This window comes from Salvelinus namaycush, chromosome 22 (genome assembly GCF_016432855.1).
Source record: "Salvelinus namaycush isolate Seneca chromosome 22, SaNama_1.0, whole genome shotgun sequence".
Classification (NCBI taxonomy): Eukaryota; Metazoa; Chordata; class Actinopteri; order Salmoniformes; family Salmonidae; genus Salvelinus; species Salvelinus namaycush.
The window spans coordinates 26761617-26777366 of NC_052328.1; the positions used below are offsets into that span (position 1 = coordinate 26761617).

The 15750-nt window shown below is 40.5% G+C and overlaps 2 protein-coding genes across 2 annotated transcripts in view; both read left to right on the forward strand.

Moving 5' to 3' along the window:
- The window catches only part of LOC120017809 (inactive phospholipase D5-like), a 76804-nt gene extending 75963 nt beyond the window's left edge, over window positions 1-841 (forward strand). Inside the window, exons 9-10 of the mRNA XM_038960779.1 lie at window positions 280-370; window positions 567-841. Of these exons, the coding sequence (XP_038816707.1) occupies window positions 280-370; window positions 567-841 (366 nt within the window). The remainder of the gene's footprint in view (window positions 1-279; window positions 371-566) is intronic.
- Window positions 842-6730: 5889 nt separating this feature from the next.
- LOC120017704 (cilia- and flagella-associated protein 36-like) overlaps window positions 6731-15750 on the forward strand; it is a 30561-nt gene continuing 21541 nt past the window's right edge. Inside the window, exon 1 of the mRNA XM_038960639.1 lies at window positions 6731-7033. Within this exon, the coding sequence (XP_038816567.1) occupies window positions 6841-7033 (193 nt within the window). The 5' untranslated portion in view covers window positions 6731-6840. The remainder of the gene's footprint in view (window positions 7034-15750) is intronic.

Below are 15750 nucleotides of genomic sequence, written 5' to 3' on the forward strand. Positions count from 1 at the left end.
CGTCATGTAAAATGTATTCATCTCTACTGTACCTGCAAACCTACTGAAAGTCATGTAAAATGTATTCATCTCTACTGTACATGTAAAATGTATTCATCTCTACTGTACCTGCAAACCTACTGTAGATCATGTAAAATGTATTCATCTCTACTGTACCTGTAAACCTACTGTACGTTATGTAAAATGTATTAATCTCCACTGTACCTGCAAACCTACTGTACATGTACAATTTATTCATTAATCACTACTGCTAAGCCAGTCCTTGTGTGTTTTGTGCAGAAGTTCTTCAGTCCCAGGGAGCAGAGAGATGGCACGCTACAGGGAATCAACCATAACAGATTCATGGTGACAGACAGTGCTGTGTACATAGGTGAGTTCACTTGCATTCATTTCAGATGAGTAGTAACTAAATGGTTTATTTAAAAAAATATATAAAAATAAATATTGGTCTAGCTACTGGTTGGTGGATTGATTAGTTTGCTTGTGAGGTGGGTTGACTATTTGGCTAGTACCTTTGAATCTATATTTCTGATTAACGATTTTGACGGGTGTCTGTTGTCCCACAGGCAACTTTGACTGGGTGGGGAATGAGTTTACGTTCAACGCTGGAGCAGGCATGGTGATCAATCAGGCGGAGGGGGTGAAGGAGAAGAACTCAACGTTGGTGGAACAGGTGAGGGCTACGTTCGAGCGGGACTGGTATTCACGCCACACCAAGAGCCTGCAGGCTAACAAGATCCCAGTCTGCAACAAGCACCAGCTCAACCAACTGGCACATCTCAAAATCGCTCAACCAACAGAGAGCAATGGGAGTAAGGAGAGTCCCAATGGCTCCCTGTAAATCCGAAGACGTGGTGCGTTACAAGACTGATTTATGCAGGCTTTAAGAGAAAAATAACAGTTTAATGCTGAAATCGGACACTGTAGACATAATATAGGACTTGGAGGGCATTTGTTCATCTATTGAACCTTCTGCATATTTCATCCTGACTGTTTCTTACAGAAGACATTCGTGGGAAGGGAACTGATCAAATAAATTGATTTTCTATTGACTGCTGAACCTCAGTAAATATAGTTCATCGTTAAATCCATTTTGCCAAAAATGACATCATTCATCACAACCCTTTTAAAACCCTCCCTGGCCAAAGCAGGTTGGAGCTGCATGGACAGTAGTGTGGAGATATCCTATACAAATCTATACTCCAAAAGGTGTTTACCTGGTGTGTCTTCAATATTAATTTACAAAGTGCAGCATACCTCCAACCTCGACCAAATGAGCGGGGGCCATCTGTCTGTTGGACCACAGCTGATCAAATGAAAGGAATGGGGAAAATAGGAATGCCAGAAACATGTCTTGACCTCATCTGACTCCTAAGATAAAGACATCTATTTGATGTTTATTGTTGCAGAGTAAAGACAATTATGCCCCATTGGCATCCATCTATTTTGGTATAATGTCTAAAATTCTGTTTTGGTCTAAACCAGAATGTAAACTGTCCGGGGTTGATCTCAGAATCTTGACTCAATTTCCAGCATCCAATTTTAAGTAAAAGTTGCATAGTCTTCTATTCTGTATATTTTCTTTGTTGGAAACACTCAATAGGGTAGAACTAGATATTTAACTTGTGATAGAGCTTTAGGGCTGTTATGTTTTTAACATGATCAAATAATTTATATATCATTAATTATTTTTAAAATGTACCTTTCTGTACTCAAAAGGTGAGCGTCTTGCTTCCTGGAAAGTGTTGAAACCACCATGTCCCTGGACAGTACTTAGTTTGTAATGGAAATGCTATCATACCCCGGTCTTATGCATAGGTTAAAACGAAAACCAACTGCAGAGGTCAATAGCATACTAACATTGGAAGGAGCTGCCCTTTAAGGTCTAAGACAGGGATGGGCAACTGGCGCCCCCCCTTTTGTAGGCCCATGGATCAATTTTCAAAGCCTTAAAACAAAAAATCTGTTAGGGTCTCAACTTACTGTTGAGTTAGAATAGTAGAATAAACAAGGTGACATTTTGAAATGTGGTTGTGCATCAGCAGTTTCTTTCGTTATGTCAGTCACTGACAGTCACTCAATTAGCCCCATGTCAGCAAAAACAACTGTGATTGTAAGTTAGCTGGCCGCAAGACTAACTAAACTTTTAGTAATCATGGTTGAATTACCGATTTGGGGGGCCTCCATTAATGTTGTTAGTCACATCATATTAAAAACTGCAAACCTTTCTCTCCACCCCATGACAAAATTTGTAGAATTGCATGAAATGAGTTCTAAAATTGAGAAATCTTCTCCGCCTCATGGCAAATATGTATAGAATTGCAGGAAATTAACTCTGAAACGTATAACTTCCACTTAATGGCCCCCAAAAGGCTAGGGCTCTGATTGCATGTGTGAGTATGGATGTGGGTTACACAGACCCGTGAGCCACTGCAGCCCCCTATGATGAGTTCAGCTTTGTTGTGGCCCCCACCCCCATCAAAGTTGCCCATCCCTGGCCTAAGGTATTTGTTAGGTAAAATTACAAGACAATGATTTTACCTAATGGAATATTGGTCATAGATTCCCAAGGTCTTCGTGAATAATTAGGTGTATTAGGTACAACTGGAAAAGGGTGTTGAACCAGTGGGACAACTGTAGCTCTCTTTAAAAACAGATGTTGACTTATAGAACAGATATTGTAAAAAACAATTGGATGCGATTTCAGTCAGTAAGATCAATAGCATGACTTTTTAAAGACTGCTAAACACCATTTCCAGTTCCCCCAAGGACATGTTTTGAAATAAGACCTTATTCATTGGACTTAACACCGGCAGAGAAAGTAACCACAGCAACTCTTTACACCACCCGCATGATAAACTTTGCGCCTGAACATCAAAGATGATCAACTACAGGAGTAGTAGTTGAACACCTTGATCAACACCTTTTTATGAACATGTCACTCCAATGACTAAATACTGTATGTAATAGGCCTATCTGTGGTGTTTGATTGGCATTACACTTCTATTAATTCAGTTTCATCTGTCTTTTCATCGTCTTTTTACAGTAATATAATGGGAGAATACTTTCTCCATGTTTACAGGTGGTTCTCTTCACACATTATTTTATAACTGGGGTTCTGTTATATCATATTTTGATACAAGAAAAATATTAATAGTAAATTGAAAAAATAACAATGCACGTACTTCCTGAAAATTTTTATATGTTTGTCAGCGTTAACCAGTACATAAATGTAGCATTAACACATCTATGATGTACACTGCTCTTATGGCAGACAATGTTCTTAATCTGACAGTAAATATCTGTACAACAACTTACCCTTTAACTACAGGTAACTGCCAAAATAAAGGAAACATCATCAGAGTGTCTTAATAGGGCGTTGGGCCACCACGAGCCGCCAGAACAGCGTCAATGAGCCTTGGCATCGATTCGACATGTCTGCAACTATTGGAGGGATGCAACACCATTCTTCCACGAGAAATTCCATAATTAGTTTTTTTGTTGATGGTGGTGGAAAACGCTGTCTCAGGCGCCGCTCCAGAATCTCCCATAAGTGTTCAATTGGGTTGAGATCTGATGACTGAGACACACACACACACACACACACACACACACACACACACCCTTTAAACCCCCTATGCTCCTTTGAGACCCCTCTTTCAAAGGCACAGATATCTCTTCTAGCCATGGTAGCCAAAGTAACGGGCAACTGGGCATTTGTATACATGACCTTAAGCATGATGGGATGTTTTAATTGCTTAATAAACCATGAACCACAACTGTGTGGAAGCACCTGCTTTCAATATATATACTTTGCATCCCTCATTTACGCAAGTGTTTCCTTTATTTTGGCAGTTACTTGTATGTCCTCATGCCATAAAGAGGTAGTCAAAGGCATCGGACTGCTGTTGGTGCAACAGTCCAGAGTAGGCTACTTTATATATTGTTTTACGAGTGCATCAATAGTGACTGTCAATGATCTGTTTAGGAATGCACTTTGTCACTGTACAAGAAACATGTTTTCTTCTTCAATTGCTGGCAAACCTTCAGTCACTGTATTGCTCTTGATGTAGCAATTCTGCGATTAACATTTCCTAAGCTATACATCGAACCCATTCATAACAGATCAGAGCAAACCAAATTTGGGGTGTGTCCCAGATACAACCTACAGTATAAACTGTCCCTGATTCACTGTTGCCACCTAGAGTTAGTTTAAGGAAAGATTATTTCTCTCACCTGCAAACAGGCACAAAAGATGTCTGAATACAAAGTAAAGATGAATGAATAGTCTTGGTCCTCATCATCACTTGCACATTAGACAGCCTACATTTTATTAGAATAGTCTCCTGTGTAGTTAAAAAAAAATGTTAGATTAGATTTGTACATCCACAGTAGGCAAACATGTCATACGCTACTACTGAATGGTAAATTAATTCATTTAAAAGGTATGATTGTAATATTGTAATAATAGCTTGGAGGATACCACTGTGGTCAAGGTGATTTACAGTTAATTTAAAAGCACATTGCATAATGTGCTTTTAATAATGGCGAGAACGGAGCAAATGGAATGGCATTAAACCATGTGTTTGATGTATTTGATACCATTCCACTAATTCCGCTCCAGTCATTACCATGAGCCCGTCCTCCCCAATTAAGGTGCCACCAACCTCCTGTGTTGAAGACATTGATTCGGCTGGTTCAACATTGCAGCCGACAGTGCAGGCGACTGCCGACTGACTGTTCTACAAATCACCTTGCATCGTAAATAACGGCTCATTATTTGTTGATCAGTCAGTCACAATTGACCCATAATACATTACGGTTTTGATGCTCTCGAACATGACCATTCATTTCGATACTATTACAGTACAATGACTGCCCTCTGGAGGACAATGTCCCACCAGTTAATTATATACTGAATAAAAATATAAAATGCAACATGTAATTTTACTGAGTTACAGTTCATATATAGATAATCATCTGTTGGTCACAGATACCTTAAAAAAAGATGATAGGATCAGAAAACCAGTCAGTATCTGGTGTGTTGTGCTGCATAAGCCAAATGGTGGTCACATCTCCTTCGCATAGAGTTGATCAGGCTGTTGATTGTGGCATGTGGAAAGTTGTCCCACCCCTCTAATGGCTGTGCGAAGTTCCTGGATATTGTCGGAAACTGGAACACGCTGTCGTACACGTCGATCCAGAGCATCCCAAACATGCTCAATGGGTGACATGTCTGGCGAGTATTCAGTCCATGGAAGAACTGGGACATTTTCAGCTTCCAGGAATTGTGTACAGATTCTTGTGACATGGGGCAGTGCATTATCATGCTGAAATATGAGGTAATGGCGGCAGATAAATGGCACGACAATGGGCCTCAGGATCTCGTCACGGTATCTCTGTGCATTCAAATTGCCATCGATAAATGCAATTGTGTTTGTTGTCCATAGCTTATGCCTGCTCATACCATAACCCCACCGCCACCATGGGGCACTCTGTTCACAACGTTGACATCAGAAAACCGCTCACCAACATGATGCCATACACGTGGTCTCCGGTTTTGAGGCATATTGGACGTACTGCCAAATTCTATAAAATGACATGAGGGTGGCTTATAGTAGAGAAATTAACATTCAATTCTCTGGCAACAGCTCTGGTGAACATTCCTGAAGTCAGCATCCCAACTGCACGTTCCCTCAACTTGACACATTTGTGGCAGTGTTGTGTGATAAAACTGCACATTTTAGAGTGGCCTTTTATTGTCCTCAGCACAAGGTGCACCTATAATGATCATTATGTTTAATCAGCTTCTTGATATGCCACACCTGTCAGGTGGATGGATTATCTTGACAAATGAGAAATACTCACTTACAGGGATGCAAACAAATTTATGCACAAAATTTGAGAAATAATATTTTTGTGCGTATGGAAAACTTCAGCTCATGAAACATGGGACCAACACTTTATATGTTGCATTTATATTTTTGTTCAGTGTACATTACACCATCTGTTTCCAAATGTACAAATAAGCAGAGTAAGTTATGCCTTACAAATATGTTCTTAGGCATAATACAACATACTTTTTTTGCTTAATTTTGACATGCCCACTGTTGCATGCCCTGCCTTTATGAACTGTAGGACTAAAGTACAATAGACAGCCTTATTTTAACAATATATATTTCAAAATACAAAATGAGTGTATATTTATTGTATAACCTTGATGCCTATATCGAATTGATACATTTAATGTTTACTCTTAATAATAAAAAATCTGATATGTATGTATTGTGGTTTTATTCAGTGGCTACTGTACACGTCAAGTCCAGTCCAAACCCCGGTAACTATCCAAATTCAGGTAGGTCTACGCGCTTTAGTGACTATCCATTTCAGATTACGTGTGATTTAAACTGTGGTGGTTTAACCTGTGAACTAATTAATCCTATCTCAAGATCTATTCAGGCATAGAGGGGTATCTTCAACTAGCACACGGACATTTCGCCCTACACAACAGCGCCAATAGACGGGCATTGTAGCCTAAATCACTATTCAGGTAATGTAGGTAGTTTACTGAGAAATATCAGGGATTGTTAGTATTGTGCATTCAAAGGATCACAAAGAATAAAACACTTACTAGGTTACCACACTGACACACACCTGATGGGCTGTTCAATTTGTAGAACGCTAAACACTGATGTAATCGGTTACCATAGGGACCGATTAGGTGTCAACCCATTCGACCACTTCGAAATTCATGAGTGCGCATTTTCAGATTTTCTGCAGCTACGGAGAGGGATACTAACAATAAATGGACTAGCTTGTTAGCTAGATCTCAACAAATGTATGCATACTTACACTTCAGTTGTGCATTTTGTTAAATTTCAAGACCAGCCTTCCTCGCCTGAAGAGCACTGCAGTGTGTTTTTAGCCAACATGGCTGAGGACGGCGAGTGGGTTGTGGAGAGCATCGCTGGATATTTGGGAAGTCCTGAATGGGTCATTCCATACACTGACTTCTTGGAAAACAAATGTACAGGTAAGAAAGGCCATTTGTTTTTCTACGTTTTACGATAAAGAAAATTATTATAAACGGTTTTCAGGACCAGGATTACACATGCTGGAATCATCCTTGGCACCCCTGCTCGAGTGTGCTAGCTATCAAGCTGAATAACAGCCAGATAGGAAACGTTAGCTATTCAATTCTAGGTGGCATTAGCTAGCTAAAAATTTTACTGTAGCTAGCAGCTAGCTAGCTTCAAGCGCGAAATGTTTTTGTTGGCGAAAGGGAGCAGTGATTTTCCAGCTCAGTTGTTTGGCATGCATCAGTGCTTCACATGTTTGAGCGACATTCATCCAACATGTCTTATTATAGCTTAGTTAATACTTGAAGCAAATAAACTAGCTGGTTAAGTTATCCACTGGGTGAAACAGTATATATCTGTGCGTAGAGACCACTCGAACGCCCAGAAAGTTCCGATTCAAACGCACAATTCACCAGATCTGCATTAGAATGTCAAAATACGTTTGTTGATCACCAAATATTGAGTTTCGCTGATCAACTATCTGCATTTACTTCCGGTATGTACTTCCAAAAATAAATGTCTAAATAAAAATGTACAAGCAACCGAAAAACATCCAGTGTGATAGGATTGAGCTGTTGTATTCTTCCGACCTGATCGTGGCAGTAATTTGTGATTTTTATTTTGACCTTTTTTGGAAGTACATACCGGAAGTAAATGAAGATAGTTGATAAGCGAAACTCAATATTTGGTGATCAACAAACGTATTTTGACATTCTAAAAAATATACTATTAACATTTATTTTTTTCACCTTTATTTAACCAGGTAGGCTAGTTGAGAACAAGTTCTCATTTACAACTGTGACCTGGCCAAGATAAAGCAAAGCAGTGAGATACAAACAACAACACAGAGTTACACATGGAATAAACAAACATAGTCAATAATACAATAGAAAAAGTCTATATACAGTGTGTGCAAAAGAGGTAGGATAAGGGAGGTAAGGCTATTTGAGTGTCAAATAACACTATTTGACGTGTCAAATAAGTTTGTTGACCAAACAGGACCTGAATATGACTCGCATAATAATTTAACGCGTTAATACATTTTTACGTAGTTATTACACATTGATTACACTATCACTCGTATTTCATATGTCACAAAGATTCATCGATATGTATGCTATGATGCTGCTAAAGTTGTCTCGTGCACTTACAGTGCTGGCCATTAAAAAAGGGCAATGAATTCCATTATCTTGGCTTTAATGGATTTCACGTTAGAGTTGTCTCACTGAAATTTTGTTACTCTTTCAAATGACTGCTTGACTTGTTGACTGCTCAATCCCATTGCAGTCATTGTGGGCTAGTTTAGGAAGGCTGTGTTGCACGTATAGCGCAAAATTTTACATTGCGTCATGTAACTTCATTGTATAGGTATGCACATCAGCTTTGACATCGGTTTTGCACATCGGACATTAAACTAGACATCGGCCGATTCCGATATTTTCCACGATATATCGTGCATCCATAGTTTTTACTCAAGGTAGTAACAACACAGTGTGGTCAAAGACTTAGTAACTTAGTTGTAGTCACGATCTGGTTACTTATAACTACAAACATATTTATGTTTTAGCCATTTCACATATTTATTAACTTATTTGCAGATATCTTAAATTACCCACAATGTACTAATTCTCTACGTCCTATGGAGAATCTACTCTGCGTTAGCTACACTACATGGTCAAAAGTATGTGGAGACCTGCTCGTCGAACATCTCATTCCAAAATCATGGGCATTAATATGGAGTTGGTCCCCCCTTTGCTGCTATAACAGACTCCACTATTCTGGGAAAGCTTTCCACTAATTGTTGGAACATTGCTGCGGGGACTTGCTTCCATTCAGCCACAAGTATTAGTGAGGTCGGGCACTAACGTTGGGTGATTAGGCCTGACTCGCAGTCGGCGTTCCAATTCAACCCAAATGTGTTCGATGGAGTTGATCAGGGCTTTGTGCAGGCCAGTCAAGTTCTACCACACCAATCTCGACAAACCATTTCTGTATCGACCTCGCTTTGTGCATGGGGGGCATTGTCATGCTGAAACAGGAAAGGGCCTTCCACGAACTGTTACCACAAAGTTGGAAGCACAGAATCATCTAGAATGTCATTGTATGCTGTAGCGTTAAGATTTCCCTTCACTGGAACTAAGGGGCCTAATCGGAACCATGAAAAACAGCCCCAGACCATTTCTCCTCCTCCACCAAACTTTACCCGTGGCACTATGCATTGGGGCAGGTAGCGTTCTCCTGGCATCCGCCAAACCCAGATTTGTCCGTTGGACTGCCAGATGGTGAAGTTTGAGTCATCACTTCAGAGAATGTGTTTCCACTGCTCTAGAGTCCAATGGCAGCGATCTTTACACCAATCCAGCCGACGCTTGGCATTGCGCATGGTGATCTTAGAATTGTTTGTGGCTGCTTGGCCATGTAAACCCATTTCATGAAGCTCCTGACGAACAGTTATTGTGCAGAAGTAGCTTCCAGAGACAGTTTGGAACTCGGTAGTGAGTGTTGCAACCGAGGACAGACCATTTTTACGCGTTATGCGCTTCAGCACTCGGCGATCCCGTTCTGTGAACTTGTGTGGCCTACCACTTTGCGGCTGAGCCATTGTTGTTCCTAGATGTTTCCACTTCACAATAACAGCAATTACAGTTGACCAGGACAGCTCTAGCAGGGCAGAAATTTGACGAACTGACTTGTTGGCATCCTATGACAATGCCACGTTGAAAGTCACTGAGCTCTTCAGTAAGGCCAATGTTTGTCTTTGGAGATCGCATGGCTGTGTGCGTGATTTTATACACCTGTCAGCAACAGGTGTGGCTATATCGTGTAGCTCTGTTGAAATGAACACATCTTGTTTCCAAAGCTAAGCAGGGTACATAAAGGTAGGCATCTGTATGGTAGACTCGTTCTCACTGAAGTGTATTACCCCTCATCACCAGCTGTCTACACAATATGTGAAAACCAGCACCTCCCTCGACAGAGATCAATCATCTCAATAACTAAAGCAGATAGCTTGCTACGGCCCACCACATAATGAGGATGTGAAATTTCAGCAACAAAGCGTGTTTTTACTCTGGGCAGAGTGGGTGGACACCCTATTGTTCAGGCAGAAGTCGTTGGACTGTGGCTTCACATTTTATTTCAATATACCTCTTTATTTAGGTTGATAGCATGACGTTGAAAAAATGACATTGATTTAAACATTCCATTTTACTATCAACATTGAACAAGGTCAAATAAAATGTCTAATCAAATCTAAAGTTAATTGACGAAAGGATGAAAAAGATTGTTTATGTTTCTATGTGGAACTTTCAATGCAAATTCACCGTATACAGTACCAGTCAAAAGTTTGGACAGACCTACTCATTCAAGGGTTTTTCTTTATTTGTACTATTTTCTACATTGTAGAATAATAGTGAAGACATCAGAACTATGAAATAACACATATGGAATCATGTAGTAACCAAAAAAAGTGTTACACAAATATGTATTTAATGAGATTCTTCAAAGTAGCAACCCTTTGCCTTGATGACAGCTTTGCACACTCTTGCCATTCTCTCAACCAGCTTCATGAGCTAGTCACCTGAAATGCATTTCAATTAACAGGTGTGCCTTGTTAAAAGTTAATTTGTGGAATTTCTTTCCTTAATGCATTTGAGCCAGTCAGTTGTGTTGTGACAAGGTAGGGGTGGTATACAGGAGATAGCCCTATTTGGTAAAAGACCAAGTCCACATTGTTTTATTTTATTTTATTTAACCTTTATTTAACTAGGCAAGTCAGTTTAGAACAAATTCTTATTTACAATGACGGCCTACCAAAAGGCAAGAGGCATCCTGCGGGGACAGGGGCCTGGGATTATAAAAATAAAAAAAAATGAATACAATATAACTATAAATATAGGACAAAAAACACATCACAACAAGAGAGACACAACACTACATAAAGAGGGACCTAAGACAACAACATAACAAGGCAGCAACACATGACAACACAGCATGGTAGCAACACAACATGGTGGCAGCACAAAAACATGGTACAAACATTTTTATTTTTTTACCTTTTATTTAGCTAGGCATGTCAGTTAAGAACAAATTCTTATTTTCAATGAAGGCATAGGAACAGTGGGTTAACTGCCTTGATCAGGGGCAGAATGACCGATTTTTACCTTGTCAGCTCGGGGATTTTATCTTGCTAACTTTCGGTTACTAGTCCAACGCTCTAACCACCAGGCTATCTGCCGCCCCATTATTGGGCAAAGTCAACAGCACAAAGGTCAAGAAGGTAGAGACAACAATACATCATACAAAGCAGCCACAACTGTTAATAAGAGTGTCCATGATTGAGTCTTTGAATGAAGAGATGGAGATAAAACTGTCCAGTTTGAGTGTTTGTTGCAGCTCGTTCCAGTCGCTAGCTGCAGTGAACTGAAAAGAGGAGTGACCCAGGGATGTGTGTGCTTTGGGGACCTTTAACAGAATGTGACTGGCTGAAAGGGTATTGTATGTGGAGGATGAGGGCTGCAGTAGATATCTCAGATAGGGGGGAATGAAGCCTAAGAGGGTTTTATAAATAAGCATCAACCAGTGAATCTTGCGACAGGTATACAGAGATGACCAGTTTACAGAGGAGTATAAAGTGCAGTGATGTGTCCTATAAGGAGCATTGGTGGCAAATCTGATGACCGAATGGTAAAGAACATCAAGCCGCTCGAGAGCACCCTTACCTCCCGATCTCTAAATGATGTCTCTGTAATCTAGCATGGGCAGGATGGTCATCTGAATCAGGGTTAGTTTGGCAGCTGGGGTGAAAGAGGAGCGATTACGATAGAGGAAACCAAGTCTAGATTTAACTTTCGCCTGCAGCTTTAATATGTGCTGAGAGAAGGACAGTGCACCGTCTAGCCATACTCCCAAGTACTTGTATGCGCCGACTACCTCAAGTTCTAAACCCTCAGAGGTAGTAATAACACCTGTGGGAAGAGGGGCATTCTTCTTACCAAACCACATGACCTTTGATTTGGAGGTGTTCAGAATAAGGTTAAGGGTAGAGAAAGCTTGTTGGACACTAAGAAAGCTTTGTTGTAGAGAATTTAACACAAAATCCGGGGAGGGGCCAGCTGAGTATAAGACTGTATCATCTGCATATAAATGGATGAGAGAGCTTCCTACTGCCTGAGCTATGTTGTTGATGTAAATTGAGAAGAGTGTGGGGCCTAGGATTGAGCCCTGGGGTACTCCCTTGGTGACAGGCAGTGGCTGAGACAGCAGATTTTATACACTGCACTCTTTGAGAGAGGTAGTTAGCAAACCAGGCCAAAAGCTTTGGCCAGGTCAATAAAAATAGCAGCACAATATTGCTTAGAATCAAGGGCAAGGGTGACATCATTAAAGACCTTTAAGGTTGCAGTGACACATCCATAACCTGAGCGGAAACCAGATTGCATACCCAAGAGAATACTATAGACATCAAGAAAGCCAGTCAGTTGATTATTGACAAGTTTTTCCAACACTTTTGATAAACAGGGCAAAATAGAAATAGGCCTATAACAGTAGGATCAGCTTGATCTCCTCCTTTAAGTAAAGGACGAACTCTGTGGCTGCCTTCCAAGCAATGGGAACCTCCCCAAAAAGGAGAGACAGGCTTTGCGATGATAGGGGCAGCAACCTTAAAGAAGAAATGGTTTAGACCCTCTGACCCAGATGTTTTTTTGGGGTCAAGTTTAACCTCTCTTGGGTATGTGAGACGTTAGTGTCCCACCTCTTCAACAGCCAGTGAAACTGCTGGGCGCCAAATTCAAATACAGAAATACTCATTATAAAAATTCAGAAAACAAAACATATTTTACATAGGTTTAAAGATTAACTTCTTGTGAATCCAACCACGGTGTCAGATTTTAAAAATGCTTTACGGCGAAAGCATACCTTACGATTATTTGAGAACATAACCCAGCAGACAAATCATTACAAACAGTAACCAGCCAAGTAGAAGAGTTACACAAGTCAGAAATAGAGATAAAATTAATCCCTTACCTTTGATGATCTTCATATGGTTGCACTCAGCAGACATTCATTTACTCAATAAATGTTCCTTTTGTTCGATAAAGTCTCTTTATATCCAAAAACCTCTGTTTTTGTTTGCGTGTTTTCTTCAGTAATCCACAGGCTCAAACGCAGTCAAAACAGCCAGACAAAAAAATCCAAATTGTATCCGTAAAGTTCATAGAAACATGTCAAACGATGTTTATATTCAATCCTCAGGTTGTTTTTAGCCTAAATAATCGATAATATTTCAACCGGACAATAACGTCGTCAATATAAAAGGTAAACAAGAAAGGCACTCTCTCGGTCGCGCGCATGAGAAAGCTCTGTGACACTTTAGGGTCCACTCATTCAGACTGCTCTTACTTCCTCATTTTTCAGAATACAAGCCTGAAACAATTTCTAAAGACTGGTGACATCTAGTGGAAGGCATAGGAACTGCAATTTGAGTCCTAAGTCAATGGATACTGTCATGGCATTGAATAGAAAACTACAAAAAAAAAAAAAAATCTACTTCCCGAATGGATTTTTCTCAGGTTTTCACTTGCCAAATCAGTTCTGTTATACTCACAGACACTATTTTAACAGTTTTGGAAACTTTAGAGTGTTTTCTATCCAAATCTACCAGTTATATGCATATCATATCTTCTGGGCCCGAGAAGCAGGCAGTTTAATTTGGGCATGCTTTTCATCCAAAATTCCAAATGCTGCCCCCTACCCTAGAGAAGTTAAGGAGCTCCTTTAGAACCTTGGACTCAGTGACTGGCTGCAGGGAGAAACTTTGTAGCGGGGCAAGTGAAGAAGAGGGAGAAGCATCGGGGATAGTCGCGTTAGAAGGGGTGGAAGATGAGGAAATGTTGGATGGGCAAGGAGGCATGGCTGAGTCAAATAGGAATCCAAACTTAATGAAGTGATTTAAAGAGCTCAGCCATGTGCTTCTTGTCAGTAACAACCACATCATCAACATTAAGGGACATGGGCAGCTGTAAGGAGGAGGGTTTATTCTCCAGGACTTTGACTGTTCTCCAGAACTTCTTGGGGTTAGACTCACAGAGGAAGAACTGCTCCTTAAAGTAACTAACGTTGGCCTTCCGGATAGCCTGAGCGCACTTATTTCTCATTTGCCTGAACGATAGCCAGTCAGCCTGAGTATACGTGTGCAGAGCCTTTCGACAAATGCAATTCTTGAGGTGGAGTAACTCTGCAAGATCACGGTTGAACCAGGGGCTGAACCTGTTTTTAATTCTAATTTTCTTCATGGGGGCGTTTGTTAACAATACCACTGAAAATATAAAAAAAGAATGTCAGAGCGTCTTCGACAGAGGGGATCAAGCTGATTCTATACCATTTTACAGAGGCCAGTTCGTGAAGGAAGGCTTGCTCATTCAAGTTTTTTAGCAAGCGTCTATGTCAAATCAGGACAGGTCGTTTCACTGAGCAGCCATTACAAACACAGACTGTAAAACAGTGATCACTAAGGTCATTACAGAAAACACCAGACTGATACCTATCAGGATTATTTGTGAGGATAACATCGAGGAGAGTGGCCTTTTCTGGGTGTTTGGAGTCATACCTTGTTGGATTGGTGATAATCTGAGAAAGATTTAGGGAGTCTCATTGCTTTAGGACTTGGTCAGGTGGTTTAAGAATGTCCCAGTTTAGGTCACCTTGCAGGACAATTCCTAACTTAGTGTAAGGGGCCAGGGGATAGTTTAGGGCAGGTAGGGTACAGGCCGGTGCTGATGGAGGACGATAGCACCCATCAACAGTCAACGAAGAGCTATTTGAAAGTTTAATGCTTAAAACCAGCAAATCAAATTGTTTGGGGAAAGACTTGGTAGAGACAACTGAGGTGAAGGTGATCCTTGGTAGAAAATTGCCACTCCCCCCACCTTTGGAAGATCTGTCTTCCGGAAAAGGTTATAACCAGAAAGGTTAACATCAGTATTCAAAACACTGTTCCTTAACCACGTCTCAGTGATGACCAACACATCTGGATTGGAGCTGTGAACCCACACTTTCAATTGATCCATTTTGGGTAATAAGCTTCTAGTGTTAACGTGCAGAAAACCCAGGCTTTTACGAGAGCAGAAATCAGTGAAGCAGATATCAGAGCACAAGTGAGAATTGGAGCTAACAACAGTAGCTGGGCCAGGGTGTACAGCCGTGGCCAAAAGTTTTGAGAATTACACAAATATTAATTTTCACAAAGTCTGCTGCCTCAGTTTGTATGATGACAATTTGCATATACTCCAAAATGTTATGACGAGTGATCAGATGAATTGCAATTAATTGCAAAGTCCCTCTTCGCCATGCAAATGATCTGAATCCCAAAAAACATTTCAGCCCTGCCACAAAGGACCAGCTGACATCATGTCTGTGATTCTCTCGTTAACACAGGTGTGAGTGTTGATGAGGACAAGGCTGGAGATCACTCTGTCATGCTGATTTGAGTTCGAATAACAGACTGGAAGCTTCAAAAGGAGGGTGGTGCTTGGAATCATTGTTCTTCCTCATTCAATCATAGTTACCTGCAAGAAAACACGTGCCGTCATCATTGCTTTGCACAAAAAGGGCTTCACAGGCAAGGATATTGCTGCCAGTAAGATTGCACCTAAATCAACCATTTATCGGA